At 39.9% G+C, this 16,274-nt stretch overlaps 1 protein-coding gene across 1 annotated transcript in view; it reads left to right on the top strand.

The window, feature by feature from the left end:
- DRAM1 (DNA damage regulated autophagy modulator 1) overlaps nt 1–1,404 on the top strand; it is a 28,142-nt gene extending 26,738 nt beyond the window's left edge. Inside the window, exon 7 of the mRNA XM_070947319.1 lies at nt 1,099–1,404. Coding sequence (XP_070803420.1) covers nt 1,099–1,143 — 45 coding nt within the window. The 3' untranslated portion in view covers nt 1,144–1,404. The remainder of the gene's footprint in view (nt 1–1,098) is intronic.
- The last annotated feature ends 14,870 nt before the right edge of the window (nt 1,405–16,274 follow it).

Genomic DNA, 16,274 nt, shown 5'->3' with positions numbered 1-16,274 from the left:
ACAAACATTAATTCCCTACTTGTTAAGTATCTCAATGCTGGGTGAACAAGAGCCTTGATAGTACAGGGGTTTAGTGCACCCTGTTATTAACACAGCTGCCTGCAATTTCTGCTGGTTCGAATCTCTCCAAGCTCAAGGTTGACTCAGCCTTCCATCCTTTCTAAGGTAGGTGAAATGAGGACCCAGTTTGTGGGGGCAATAAGCTGACTTTGTATAAAATATACAAAAGAATGAAGGCTATTGCTTAACGCATTGTAAGCCGCCCTGAGTCTCCGGAGAAGGGCGGCATATAAATCAAATTTAAAAAAAAAAAAAAAAAAGTGGTTTTGAGGCAAATTAGAGCCAGTTTCATCTAATAGCACTTAGACTTCTATACCACTTCACAGTGCTTTACGGCCCTCTCTAAACTGTTTACAGAGTAAGCATATTGCCCCCAATAATCTGGGTCCTCATTTTACTGACCTCAGAAGGATAGAAGGCTGATGATTAAGGCATCAGGCTAGAAACTAGGAGACTATGAGTTCTAGTCCCACTTTAGGCATGAAAGCCAACTGAGTGACTTTGAACCAGTTACATTCTCTTAGCCCAACCCACCTCACAGGGTTGTTGTTTTGGGGAAAATAGAAGGAGGAAGGAGTATTAGGTATGCTGTCTGCTTAGAATTATATATAAAAATGATGAAGGCAGGGTATAAATAAATTAAAAGTCAAGATATGAAACTGATTAATCTTGTCAGTTATGAGCCAGCTGTCCCAGCACTGTCTAGATGAGCATTCACAGGAAGTGGAGAAAATGAAAGCACAATCGGATCATTTGATTTCCTGCTCAGAAACTGCTTTGCTTAGTGGTGGAGTTGCTGATCCCAATTATGATACCTAAATGGAGACTACCTGTATTTAGCCCTTTACATTGGAACACACAGTTAAGGCATTTAAAATATTAGCAAATTGTGTTAACAATTCATTTCAGATTTGCAGCTGTTTGAGGCAGTAAATGCATCTTCCCTAATTCCATACTTGGTATCTTCTGTTTACATTTAAATGTGTGCTTTGTAATGATTTGCTGATATTTGCCTTTTCTTGTAATCTTTTCTTCTAGGGAGTTACCATACAGATATCAACAGAAATTCATGGAAACCTCTGACCACTTTTTGTTACAGTTAGCTGGATTTGGGGGGGGGGGGATGTTATAAACTGTTGCAATGGCCAAGATTGACCTGGCATGAACCTGATGCATCACTGCTGCAAACTGTATAATCATTGTCAAGAAAAAAACCGTCTTTTTAATTTTAAAAATTATTAGGCTATTAACTTTCCTGTGTAACCAATCTACTAATAATCTTTTGTATTATAAATACATTTTCAGTTTTTTTTTTTTAAATAGAGGACCTCTGAAATATGTAATCACTAAGGAATAAATGTTTATCTACTGTAATGTCTCTTTCCTTTTTATTCATTTGTTGAATAAAGATAAAGAATAAAGAAACTCAAGCTGCAATTCCAGCTACCAATTACTTGGAAGATTCCAATTGAATTCAATGGGCCTTTCTTTTAGGGCAGGGGTTCCCAACCTTTTCTATACCCGCACCTCTAGAACGCTTCTGAAATATTCTCACACCCTTTACAAAAGTAAATAATTATATGCATATAATTATGCATATACACTATAATTCTGAAACTTCTAAACCCAAGTTTTCGCACCCCCTGAAATATCATCTTGCAAGCACCCCCGGTTGGGACCCCTTGATTTAGGTCAGTGATGGCGAACCTTTTCAGCATAGAGTGCCCAAAACGGAATGCATGCGCATGCCAGAGCACCAGAAACTCAAAAGACCACCTGGCTGGTGCACATGTGCATGCCGGCCACCTCTCTTTGGGTTTCCGGTGCATGCATGTGTGCCGGCTAGCTGGTCTTCGCGTACACCGGAGCACCGGAAACTCGAAGACCAGGTGGCTGGCATGCGCATGTGCTTTGGCATGCACATGTGCTCTGGCCAACTTGGGTTTCCAGTGCTCTGGCACAGCAAAGATCAGCTGCCGCGCCGGAAACCAGAAGAGAAGCTGGCGATGGCACGCGTGCCCACAGAGAGGGCTCTGTGTGCCATCTCTGGCAGGTGTGCCATAGGTTTGTCATCACGGTTTTAAGTGAATGTGCTTGGAAACACATGTCAAAATGTCATGAAGTTAGTCTCCTCACATCTTCAGAGGGCCAAGATTGGTTCATATATTAGATATCAAAATGGCTACATCACAGATCAAAAATAGGAGCATTCTATTATGAAATCAGTACGGTTTAAGCAGTTTTCAACAGAAAAACAGTTGGAATCTATAAATATTTATTTATGTATAATGCCCATCATGAGGAAGGATAGATTGGTTATATGGATAAATAGAACGATCTCTAGAAAGTCATATTAATGTAATTGATATTTTTATACAAAAGAAAGCCTAAAAATAAAGTATAAATCTAAGACTTGCATATGCATAAATGTGTACATAAGTAAATATGTAAAATAGGAATGTACAGAGAGAAACAGGTGAAACAGAAAACAACCACCGATGCAACAGCCTCTAGAAGTCAGTCAGTGGACTGAGTTAGTGTTGGTTTTTTCTTTTTTTTCTTTTCTTTTTTTTTGTAATGTCTTAATGTATTCATGTCTCTATGTATCTTTGGTGTTCTTGTTTAATTTATAAAACCTTAATAAAAAAAACCTATTTATTTATGTATAATGCCCACTGAGTTCAGCAGAAATTATGCCCAGGTAAGAGCAAAAAGACAGTTTGCCGAGTTTTTCTAGAAGGTACCCTGTTTTCCCCAAAATAAGACATCCGTTGATAATAAGCCCAATTGGGCTTTTGAGCGCATGGCAATAAGGCCAAGCGCTTATTTCAGGGTTCAAAAAAAATATAAGACAGGGTCTTATTTTTGGGGAAACATGGTAGATAGATTTTGTTTATCATTAGTGTTACTAACTGTATTTCTTAGGGATTTTTATAAACAGAGAAGGAAAATTAATACCTGATACAGAAAATCTATTCTAGATAAGTGATTTTGAGCAATATTTCTTATATGCAAAATCACATTTTATTTTGATGGAAAAAAAAGGTGCAAAAAAGTTATATGTTGCTGCCAGACATAAAACTGAGAGGATAATAGCATACTGTAGATTGTAGAAATTGTAAATTATATCACTGTAGAAATACAGTGATATAATTACTGTACAGTTAATAGGCAGAAAAAAAATCTGCAAGAATAGGAATTCTGTGTTATTTAGTTCTGTTAAGGCCATTTAGAGACCTTTGCCTAGAGACAAAAAAAAAAAATGTACCGCATTTTTTGGACTATAAGATACACCGGAGTATAAGATGCACTAAGATTGCGAATACATAAACAAGAAAAAAAGTTTTTGCCCTCCCCGGCTCCCAGGAGTACTCTGCAGGCCTCCCAAACCTTTGTGCGGAGAGAGTTTGTGAGGCCTGCAAAGTGCTCCTGGGGGCTGGGGAGGGCAAAAATGCGAGACGGGGGGGGGGGGGTTTGGGAGACCAAAAACGGGCCTGTTTTTCACATAAACGGGGCCTGCAGAGCAGTAGTGGGTTTCAAATTCCAGCGCTACCGGTTCGCTATCGGGAGCACGCGAGTGCACAGTACTGCACAAACTCAATAAAGCCCAACAATCTAAGCCATCAGGTTGGTTCAGCTGTGAAGTACTGTCTGTACTAGACATTATTTTTATTTTGGCAAGCATGTTAATACAGTTGTATTTTTCACATAGGAAGCATCTAATAAAGATTGCATGCATGTTTAAAGAAATCTGTTGAAAGGAGAAAATTCCCTTTTGTCTAGCATCCCTTTGCTTTGTAGATCACTGCCACTATACTTATTGGCCGGCTCATATTATATTTCAGAATTCTGAATTGAATTTGGGAGTTTGCACTGTAATCCTGATTAGATATTTCCAGTGGCAAATTTGAATGTTTATCTATCCAAGAATGCTCTCTCTGTGTTAGAGAAGGAGGTACGTTCTTCTCTTGCACATTAAGGTAATGTGAAGTAGATCATTCATGTATGGTTCTTAATCCACAAGAAGAGTGCATGTAAGGCACAAGAGTCCTTATGGATTTTACTCTTCTAGTTGTTGCTGACTGTAGGGGGCAGTGCTCATCTCTGTCTCAGCGCTAGTCAAAGACATTTCTGAGGTCATGTGTCCAGCATTATGTCCCAGAGCACTGTTAACCTTCCCACCGAAGTGGTATCTATTTATCTACTTGCATTTGCATGCTTTCAAACTGCTAGGTTGGCAAGGAGCTGGGTGGAGGACAGGAGCTCTCCCTGTCATATAGCGCTTGGGTCCTGAACCTAGGTTGCCAGCTTTCTAACCAACAAGCCCAGCATTTTAACGCTAAGCCACTGTGCCACCCTGCTATATGCACATAGGAAAGAATAATTGCTTCCTGATTTCTATTACATAGAAATGAATGGAGGGACTTTGAATGAAATGCCATTTTTTGGGGAGCAAGAAATTTAAAAGCCACTACCATATGGTTTTACATTGCTGACTATAGGAGACACACACCATTTTATCATGCAATATAATTAATTAAAATAAAATATATGGAAATTGAAGATTTACGAAACTAAAAACTTTGTTTGAAAAGGCGATGTACCGGTAATACACACACACACAAATTCCCTTCTCACCACTATCTAGCTTCTATATTCTCTCTTATCTCTTATCCATCTGTCTGCTTGTCTATCACCATCCATCCATGTAGAGATTCCAGGTGCTAAATTTTTAATGTTCTCCCTACTGCACAGTAGATGGCACTAATGGACTGCAGTCATAATGCTTAATAACATAAGTTCTTGAATAAGAAAGATTCTGGGGAATGTCCTGGGAAAAAATACATGTGCGAGCAGTTTGAATTTTTATCAAAAAACCACCCACAAGACATTTTCCTGGATGACTTGGGAAAAGCAACAACTAACTTGAATCTACAGCATTTAATGTTGCTTTCAAATGGAATTACAGTCCTATTTCTCTAGTCTAAATCTCTTCTGTAAAAAAAAAAAAGCCAATTTTTGTGAAGAAGCAGTTATTCACCCGGCCACATAGAAATGCTTCTCCCAGCTACTCTGTTTCCCTGAAAATAAGACCCAACTGGAAAATAAACTCTAGCATGATTTTTCAGGATGCTTGTAATATAAGTCCAACCCCCCAAATAAGGTCCAGTTAAGATGCATCAGACAGATGCAATTAGTACCGTATTTCCCCAGAAAAAAGACCTAACCAGAAAATAAGCCCTAATGCAACTTTTGGAGCAAAAAATAATAAAAGACCCAGTCTTATTTTCAGAGAAACATGGTACATTAAAATTCTGTTCGGAAATATATTATGATGAAGACGGGCTTTAAAAATATAATCAGGCCAAATATAATCAGCTTTCCCAGTAGCACACCAAAATTTGAGGGCACCTTTGCTTAGAAACACCCGGCCCTGGACATAAAAGTTTTGGATATTTACTTCAGCAAAATTCTCTTCAACTTCAGCAATTGTTAAAATGTGTGTGGACTTTCAACTCACAGAATTCCCCAGCCAGCTCTGCATATACATTATGTTGTAAACACAAAGTGTTTCTTTAAAAAACAAAATCAATATGCCACTTTTCAAAACTGAGTTTTCTCAGGGGAATCTATAGCATCACATCTTTTTTTAAAGAAAGGGTCAACATGCAAGAGAAACAATGAAAAATCTTCACGTAACACCAAAATGGCAATTGATCTATTACCTATTATCTATTGAGCTTCAGGTGAGTCATCACATGAGCATCAATGTGAATCCCACTCCAACAAGCTTTCTTCTCAGATGCACTGAGAAGATGCAACTGGGAGGGATTTAATGCCAGTATCCTAATTTGGGATTAGAGCAGAAATGGAAAGCAGTGAAGATTGTAAAAAATGATGTAATATATGATGGTAGTCTGGAAGCCATCTTTTCCAGTAATTGAACTTTCCAACGTTCTTCAAGGGTAGACCCATGAGTAAACCCAATGTAATAATGTAGATGTCAATGACCAGAGCACAGAATACTAAATCAACTCTGACCAAATAAGAACAAGCCATTTTCGACAGCATATCTATGTTCCAGATTAAAACCATACTCCTTCCCAAGCACCCGGTATTGGGTCTTTATTGTGGCTTGCTTTGATTTATAATCCTGAAAAATGTTGTCATCCTGTTCAGACATACCTCATCTATCTTTGTTTTACTTAAAACATGGTATATTACTTGGTCTGTTGTGTGGATGTTTGGGTGGTTTAGGGGCAGGGAATTTGTGGTGCGGGGTGGGGGGTGTTTGGGGATTGTTATGTGTGTTGGACCTGGTCTTTGGGTGTTAAGTGAATTTTGTTGTATGAGTATACTCTGTATATATGTACAATGACAATAAAGTTATTATTATTATTATTATTATTATTATTATTATTATTATTATTATTATTATTATTATAATTATTATTATATACCAATTCTTTGGGTTCCAAGCTTTCAGTTCTAGTCTTTATTTTCCAAATGAAAAGATTTGTCTTTCTCTTCGGTAGATTTTCCTATTCTATTCATTCTTCATAGTCTTTAGTAAGAATTTTTATCTCAACAAGTGTTTTTCAAACTTGGCAAACTTCCCATGCTGGTAAGGGAATCCTGAAGACCACACATCTTAAAAGTTGGCAAATTTGAAAAACACCAATCTAAATCTTTCTAAAAAGCCATTGGCACCTCATTTAATGGGCTCCAATGCCTAAAACACTTATCAGTGCCTCCATTTTTTAAAAAAATAAACTCAACCATGATACCTCCCTACATAAGCCATGTAGACTACCTTCCCTTGTGACACCATTATTCCTTCAACAATAAACAATTGTTCAATCAGAATGTAAGAGAAAAATTACTGAGGTTTAGGAATTAGTCTTAGATGTGAGTATGTACTGTATATCATTTGACTGGAATGACTAAACTTAATGACCAATTTTTCACCTGATTTTTCTCCTAATGTGAGATCTACAAATGCAGAGTGCTCATTCTGATGCGTCAAATGGATTTTCCCCCCTCTTTTTTTAATGCTTCTATTTTTTTAAAAAAACTTTCTTTAAGAAGAAAACTGACATGACAGAACACAGTTCAAACTAAACCTTATTTCTTTGCCATATCCTTGTGAAATAGGGGTATTTTATTTCGCTTTTAACAATTGCTTTTTAAAAATTCCATATCCGCTACAATAGAATGTATTTCGTTCTAAAGTTTTGTTCTCCTGCACGTGAAATTCATCAGGTTTATCTGGGCAAACCAGTGTGATGTAGTAATGATCATGCTGGGTTAAGATTGGCCCTCATCTTGACTTCAAGGGCAATCATGGGATCAAAGTAGGTTGTTGAACGCCACTCCTTTGCGTTGAAACCCTTTTGGCACTGAGAATCATAATCCCCTGTATCAGTAAGGGAACAGAAGGAAATGTCAATAGCAGGAGCAGCATCAACACTATGATGCTAGAAACCAGCCTGACACACCAAATTGCAAATTAGGCAATTAGATTTTAGCTTTGAATCTTTTTGGAATTCAGCCTGTGTGATACTTATATTTTATGTGAACTGTGAAGTGGTATTAATGGCGATTAAGCATATCCTGCAACCATTTATTTCTTCATTATGATTATAATTAAAATTTGAGAGGGGGGGAGGTGGCCTGGGGGGCCAAGATACGCATCACCCTTTAAAGCACTGTTTGTCAACCATATCAACTTCAATATATGTGGATTTCAACTCCCAGGATTCCCCAGCCAGCATGTCTGGCTGGGGAATCCTGAGAGTTGAAGTCCACATATATTGAAGTTCAGGGGTGGGCTTCAAAATTTTTAGCAAGGGGTTCACTGGCCAGTTGCTGGGTGGGCGTGGCCATGGTCAGCCTCCTGCACCACGGGGGGGGGGGGGCTTGCCCTCCCCGGGCTCCGGAGGCTTTCTTTCATTTCATTTCATTTCATTTCATTTATTAAATTTTTATACCACCCTTTTCCCGAAGGACTCAGGGTGGTGAACAGCCAGGATTAAAATACATACAATATGAAAATTAAAATAATTTAAAAAATAATTAAATCAATTTGGCTTCCCCAATTTAAAACCCCTTACCCATAAAATTAACCAATTAAAAATTTTAAGCCAGCCCGGCTTGCTGAAATAGAAAAGTCTTCAGAGCCCGGTGGAAAGTACAGAGGTCCGGGATCACTCGTATCCCTGAGGGTAGCTCGTTCCAGAGGGTGGGTGCCCCCACAGAGAAGGCTCTCCCCCTGGGGGTCGACATTGCTTGACCGACAGCACCCTGAGGAGACCCTCTCTGTGGGAGCGTATTGGCCAGTGGGAGGTTATCGGTGGCAGAAGGTGGTCTCGTAAATACCCAGGCCCTGAGCCATGGAGCGCTTTAAAGATGAGAACCAATATCTTGAAGCACACCCGGAAGACCACCAGAAGCCAGGGCAGCTCGCGCAGGAGAGGTGTTACATGGGAGCGCCATGTCACCCCCATAATCACCCGCGTGGCTGCATTCTGGACCAGTTGGAGCCTCTGGGTGCTCCTCAAGGGGAGCCCCATGTAGAGAGCATTACAGTAGTCCAGGAGGGAAGTAACGCGGGCATGAGTGACTGTGCATAAGGAGTCCTGATCCAAAAAGGGGCGCAACTGGTGTATCAGGCGGACCTGATAAAAAGCCCCCCTGGCCACGGCCATCATATGCTCTTCTAAAGACAGCCGTGCATCCAGGAGGATGCCCAAGTTACGAGCCCTCTCCGAAAAGGTACTTTGAGCCTCCGGGAGGGCGAAAAAGCTTCCCGAACTTCTGGTAGGCCAGTTTTCGCCCTCCCCAAGTCTCCGTGTGCGCCCTGCACTTACCTGCATCCAAAATGGGCTGTGCGGTGACTCCTGGGAGGGGCAGGGTGGGATGAGTGGGGCCAGCCAGGAGTGGGATTTGGGGGTTCTCCGAACTGCACAGAATCTTAGCTAGAGGTTCTCCCGAACCCCTGCAAACCCCCAGCAGCCCACCCTTGTTGAAGTTGCTATGGTTGACAAACAGTGCTTTAAAGGATTCAGAACACTTTTGTGGTTACTTTCACACAAACCTAATTTGGCAAAGGCCTCCTTCACGGTAAAACTTAATTGACCCTTGGCTGAGCAGGCTTGGATTTGGTTGGGGCTGGGATAGGAACTCACCAGGAAATACTTGTGCTAGATGGGTCAGTTGATAAAAATGGTCCAGGTAGCAGCAAAGCAAGGGCAAATCACTTCAATAGTGTAAACCAGGAAAATAACTTAGAAAAATCTACAACATTACCAGTGCTTGAGTAGAATCCCAGAGAATCTCCAAGGTGGCTTCAAGGGAATTTGGAGATAGGGGAGAACAAAACACATATAAAATGCACACTTTCCCTCTCATAGAATCTTCCCTGCAGGTCTCACTCCTAGTATACAATATTTTTTAAAGGAGAGAGAGAAAGAGAGGGAGGAAGGAAGAGAGAGGGGGTGGGACTGGGGAGGGAAGGAGGAGTGGGACTACTGGAGCATTTACATGTGATGTTTACTTAGGCCTTTTGATCCAAAACCACAAGCTTTCGTGAATGTAGTCAAGCGCACTCACCACCTGGCCCCTGAAATTCTCACATGGATTTTTCATCTGAATGTCTGTTGCTTTGATCAGAAGCCTAATCAGAGAGGGCCAAAGTAATACACCCCCCCCACCCCGCTCAACCCATCCAGCTGCAAAGCAAACACATTAAAAGTTTCAACTTGGCCCGGATGGAAAACTCTGGTTATTTTCTTATGTTTCTGAAATCCCGAAAAAGAAAATAGTAAAAGGACAAGCTGTAATCATTTGGAGTGGTCTCATGTGGGCTTTTTCTTTTTCTGGCTCTCCCAACCCACTCCTCTACCCTGAAGGCCCAAAAGAAATGGACTGGCTGCTTTCAAGGCCTAAAGTATTTAAACACAAGGCTTCAGAATGACTCCATGGATCCAAAGAGAGGTAAGATTTCGCTTGTGTTTCTGAAGTTAACCTCAGCGAAATTGTTTTTTTTTTTTTATTGATCAAATACAGTTCTTGAAATAGCATTATTTTAAAGAAGGCAGATGAGAGAGAATTTCCCAGAGCAAATAATAACAGAAAACCAAGGCTATTTCTCAACAAGGAAGGGTTAATTCTCTTGAGGGTATGCAAGCTTTCCTTTAATATTTTCATGCTTTGCTACTGGGGCACAGTATTGGCAAATTGCCTCTTTTTCCTCTGTACTGTCGTCATTCTGTGTTACATAATATTTGGTTCACAGAGCTTCTCCTAGCAAAGCAAACACGTATTGCGCTAGGATGAGTGTGTGTTTTGGACCCTCTTGTTACAAAGCCAATTTTGCTTGGTGGCCAACATTTGTGCAGCTCCATTTTGTGGTCTTTTTAATCTTGGATTGCTTGACAGATTTCCTCTCATGCAGGTGTCTTTTTTTTTTTTTTAAAGAAATCAAGATACCCTCAAACCTGTTTTAGAATAGAATAGAATAACAGAGTTGGAAGGGACCTTGGAGGTCTTCTAGTCCAACCCCCTACTTAGGCAGGATACCCTGCACCACTTCAGACAAATGGTTATCCAATCTTTTCTTTAAAACTTCCAGTGTTGGAGCATTTACAACTTCTGGAGGCAAGTCGTTCCACTGTTTAATTGTTCTGACTGTCAGGAAATTTCTCTAGTTCTAGGTTGCTTCTCTCCTTGATTAGTTTCCATCCTTTGCTTCTTGTCCTGCCCTCAGGTGCTTTGGAGAATAGCTTGACTCCCTCTTCTTTATGGCAGCCCTTGAGATATTGGAACACTGCTATCATGTCACCCTTAGTCCTTCTTTTCATCAGACTAGACATACCCAGTTCCAGCAACAATTCTTTATATGTTTTAGCCTCCAGTCCCCTGATCATTTTTCTTGCTCTTCTCTGCACTCTTTCTAGAGTCTCAACATCTTTTTTACATGGTGGCAACCAAAACTGGATGCAGTATTCCAAGTGTGGTCTTACCAAGGCATTATAAAGTGGTATTAACACTTCATGTGATCTTGATTCTGTCCCTCTGTTTATGCAGCCTAGAACCGTGTTGGCTTTTTTGGCGGCTGCTGCACACTGCTGGCTCATATTTAAGTGATTGTCTACTAGGACTCCAAGTTCCCTCTCACAGTTACTACTATTGACCACATATACTATATCTGTGCATTGTTTTTCTTGCCTAAATGTAGAATCTTACTTTTAATTAATTTTAATTAATATAGGATCTTAGTTGTATAGTCATCTGCCTTCTCACAAGGCTTGGGACTCTAAGGCCATGCATGGTCCTCAGTTTTTTGTTTTTTTTTGGTGCCCCCTCAACCTTCTCCAAGTTCCTATATTTGTTGAAAACCTATAGTATATTTCCTGACATACTAATAAAAACATCCCTAACCTGTAGTGAATGCCATCACCTGGTTTAGCAAAGTTTAAAATCAAAAGACCACCCTGCTCAAATCCAGGGGGAAAATGCACAATTTCCTGGATTCACCCACATATGTCCTTGTCCACTCAGCATTTTGCACTAACTAAGGCAGCATTAAAATATCTGAACAGTTAAATGCAGTCCTCAGCTACTTCTCTTTTAAACATGCAAGATATTTTGTAATCCAACCCGACCCCATTTGATAAACATTTTGAGGGACAAGACATACATGAGAAATCCTCTTAGATAAAACAACTAATTATTGTAATGAGAAGGGAACAAAAAATGAATCTTGTTAATTTAGAACATGCCTGTCAAAACTGGTGGCCCGCGAGCTGGATGTGTCATGCACAGGCCACACCCACCCCGTCTCCACAAAGGCAAAAACATTGTGATACGACACAATGTCACATGACACAATCGAGTTTGACAGCCATGAGTTAGAATATTTTCTACCACTGTTTGATAATACTATATGACCCAGTGGTGAAATCTAAAATTTGTTACTACCAGTTCTGTGGGCGTGGCTTGATGGGGGGGTAATATGACTGGGTGGGCGTGGCCAACTTTTTTTCCTCCTTATTTTTAAAACCATTTTTCTACAACCTCTTCAGCTGAAGAGGTTGTAAAAAAATACTTTGAAAAGCCTCTTACGATCCCAGCTGAGTTGCCTGATTGGCAGAGCCTTTTTTTCTTTTAAAAGCCTCTGACATCCCAGCTGAGTTGCCTGATTGGCAGAGCCTTTTTTTCTTTTAAAAGCCTCTGACGATCCCAGCTGAGCTGCACGATCATCAGAGACTTTTTCTTTTTTTTTTTTTTACTTTTCAAAATATTTTTTCGGCAGAAGAGGTTGAAAAAATGCTTTTAAAAATAAAAAAAAGCCTCTGATGATTGCACAGCTCAGCTGGGGGTGGGGGGCAGGGATTTTTGCTACCAGTTCTCTGAACCACCTGCCTCCATCGCTACCGGATCGGGTGATCTGGTCTGAACCGGGAGCATTTCACCCCTGATATGACCCCATCTTAAAAATCAAATTCAATCAGAATATTTCTGTATCTTAAAAAGTGGATTGCTTTTATCCACAGTTAAATATTTTAAATCCCCTATGAGTACTTAATGTAGTTGGGAATTGGCAAAAAGTTCAGGATGTCTTCCATTAAATAGGCTTCTTAAATGTAGGCTATTACATAAGGTCATGGGAAGGCAAATTGTGAAGTGAAAAACTCAATGTGATAGGTTTAGACGGGTCAAAAATTAAAACTCAATCAAAAACTAAAAAAAATAGTTTTGGCATTAAAACAGGAATTAGCATTCCTGCCATTGCATCAAACTTTTAATTGTTGTTGACTGCTGTTATTGTTGCTGTTACTTCATAAGCTGGAGCAAATAGTAATACATTCCAGCCTTTCCCTGAGATTGTTCTAACTTTGGTTCAGAGTCCTCAAATAATTTCTATTACTTCATTGGAAAATTTCTTTCCAACATTCCTGAAATCAATGGTTGGCAGTGGTGAGAAGATTGAAAAGACAGTCAATAGCTTCGGCAACTCTTCCTGTTTCAATGATTTTTTTCTGAGCAATATTGTCTGAAAACCCAAAGGATCTGACATATTAATACATATGAAAAAAACCCTGAGCTTTTATCCAATCATACTAAATTGGTAGGTGAACTTTATTTACTGACCTTTATTATGTATGTAGCTTTTTGAACAAAGGGCTTAGGCTAACTAAATGAGCTTCTTCCAAAGTTTGAGACTTAGCTGCTTAGTTTCTGCTCTATAAAAAAAGCTTTATAAAACCCAAAAGCTGGGGAGATTAACTTGTTTGTGCTGATGGCCATATTCATTGGTGTAATTGGTCAGGAAGGCACTATAGATAACACCTGATGGCAAAAAGGAACATTTATCTATAGTAGCTGAATCTTTCTCTTGCAGTTTGTTTTTGAAATTGAACCGAATACTGTATTAGCTGTTGTGCTGTTGGTTGGACATCCCTATCTTAACCATGCTTAGTATATACAGTATAGCTTCTACCAACATATATTTTTACCAACTCCTCAGGCCCAACTGCTACATCTCAGTCATTAGAGATTGGCAAGATTTTCAGTTGTGGGGAAGCCCAATAATATTGGCAACAGCAGGCTTAATTGGGTCAATATTGGATTAGGGTGAGAATATTCCAGCAGGCCGGCCTGGCCTAACTTCTTTTTTAAATTGTTTTTAAATTTTTTTGAATTCTAAATTTGTCTTATAATTGGGGTTTTTAAATTTTGTTTTCTGGGCCAAATTATTTAATTGTATTTTAATTATTTTTTAACATTTGTATTATATGTATTTTATCTTTTGGCTGTTCACCGCCCTGAGTCCTTTGGGAGTAGGGTGGTATATAAATTCAATTAAATAAATAAATAAACAAACAAATAAACAAACAAACAAACAAACAAATAAATAAATATGAAAAAGCAGTTAATTGACCCCTAACTCCAGCAAGGTTAAGTTTAGCTCCAGGCTGACCCAGTGACACACAGGGTTAATCCACCCAGTCTGCTGTGGGAATAATAAAACCCAGTCAACTGCATAAAAAGTGATATAAGGGAATTGCTGGAGAAAAAGGACAGTTGCGAAAGCAAATCTCTAATACAGTGCTTCTCAACCTGAAAAAGTATGTTGGAGAACAGGGGTGAAAATAATCTGGAGTGGGAGAAGATGTTTTCTCACAACAGTTCTCTAACCTGCGTGTGATATCACCTGAATTTCAGCAAGAGATTGTTTTCTACCTGCAATTACCCCACCAGAAAATTAGCTGGTGGCTGAATCCACAATCCTCTAAGGCTGATTCATTTTCACTTGTTATATCAGTGCATAAGGAGGCATATATGAGAGAGGCTTTTTCAGGAACAAAGTTTGAATTTAGGGTATTCAAACTCAGTAAGGATTCAACATACCACATTTTTTCAGAGGGACATTTTTTCACCACATCAAAGAATAACACATCACACTCATTAAAAGGGAGCACTCTAGACTTAACTGGCACTCCTGTTTCTGACTAGTTTCCCACCTGTGACGAGACATAGTTTCTTTAAATTACCATTATTTCTAAAAACACACATTTTGCACACCCAGTTTTGGGATTGTACGTTGTTTTAATTATGTTTTCGTTGTGATATTGTAAATAAGAGTTATGAGATTGTGGCAGAACAAAAATCATACATGCATACAGCAATTTTAAGATAATCCAACCCTTGTTTTAAAATGATGGGATGGGGGAAGGCTTAAATGAAATTTAATTTACCGTGATTACCATTACCTAAAATCAATCTCTTGATCCAGGATGGAGATTCTATGGCCCTCAAAGTATCACCAAGCTATGACTTCCCACAATTCACATCATAGGGCCATGATGGCGAACCTATGGCACGTGTGCCACAGGTGGCACACGGAGCCATATCTGTGGGCATACAAGCATTGCTCTAGCTCAGCTCCAGCAAGCATGCGCGCGCTGTTCAGCTGATTTTCGGGCCTTCCGGGCCCACCGGAAGTTGGGAAATGGGCTGTTTCTGGCCTCCCAACCTCCGGGTTGGGGGGGAAGGCCATTTTCGCTCTCCCCAGGCTTCTAGAAAGGCTCTGAAGGCTGGGGAAGGCAAAAAATGGGCCTTCCGGTCCCACTGGAAGTCGGGAAATGGGCTGTTTCCGGCCTCCGGAGGGCCTCCGGGGGGGAGGGAGGCTGTTTTTGCCCGCCTCAGGCTCCTAGAAAGCCTCTGGAGTTTCTGGAGAGTGAAAAACGGGCCCACTATGCCATCACGTGCTAAAAGTGGGAGGAGGAGTTGTGCGCATGCGCGATGCGCATTGAGTTATGGGTGTGGGCACACGCACGCATGGCCCCCCGTGGTTCCCCCACTTTTGGCACACAACGGCAAAAAGGTTAGCCATCACTGTCATAGGGCAACTAGGAGCACCAAGGACCCCTCAATTATAGTTCAGTACTTTGCAAGTTCATTGCTTCCTCATATCTTTTAAAATAAACTTCCATAAACTACCGTATTTTTTGGAGTATAAGACGCACCTTTTTACCTCCCAAAAGGGGGTGAAAATTTAGGTGCGTCTTATACATTGAATGTAGCCCTGCCCACCCACTGGCTCCCACCCTTTGGCCTGTGCCTCCAGCAGTTACCTCCTTGCAAGCAAACAGCAAGAAAAAACAGCTTTCAGCTTCAGCATAGGTTAATTAGCACAAGTTGATTAGATCGGCCTGTTCTGCTGCAGGGCTCTGCTTCTTGCTGCAGATTTTTTTCCCCCTAGCTATGCTGAAAAACGAAACTGAAAGTAAAGCAGGCTCTTTGCTCCAACATGGCAAAATGAGGCAGAGATTTCTTTTTCTTTTTCCTCACCAAAAAAGGTAGGTGCAAACAATGGGAAATTTAGAGCAAAAGAGGGGAGTTCAAGATTTTAAAACACAAAAGAAAAAAGGCAAAAATAAAAATGGGAAAGGAGAAAAAGAAAAAGAAATGAAAGAGAAAGATGTTATACATATTTAGAATTGAAATATAAATAGTAGTAAGAAATAAATGGGAAATCATGATTGTAAAAATGAAATGAATAATAATTGGAATATTTTTCTATATGGGCAAAACTTTGGGTTATTGGTAGAGTTTAAGATGTGAAAATGAGTAACATAAGGGGAAAGCTCTATTTAACTAGGGAATTTGTAATAATTGAGATACTATTAATTGTATATTGGGTTGAA

This window comes from Pituophis catenifer, unplaced genomic scaffold (genome assembly GCF_029215685.1).
Source record: "Pituophis catenifer annectens isolate HBS135680 unplaced genomic scaffold, rPitCat1.0.hap2 SCAF_7, whole genome shotgun sequence".
Taxonomy (NCBI): Eukaryota; Metazoa; Chordata; class Lepidosauria; order Squamata; family Colubridae; genus Pituophis; species Pituophis catenifer.
Note: the sequence above shows the minus strand (reverse complement) of the source record. Positions and strands in the feature narration are given on the sequence as shown.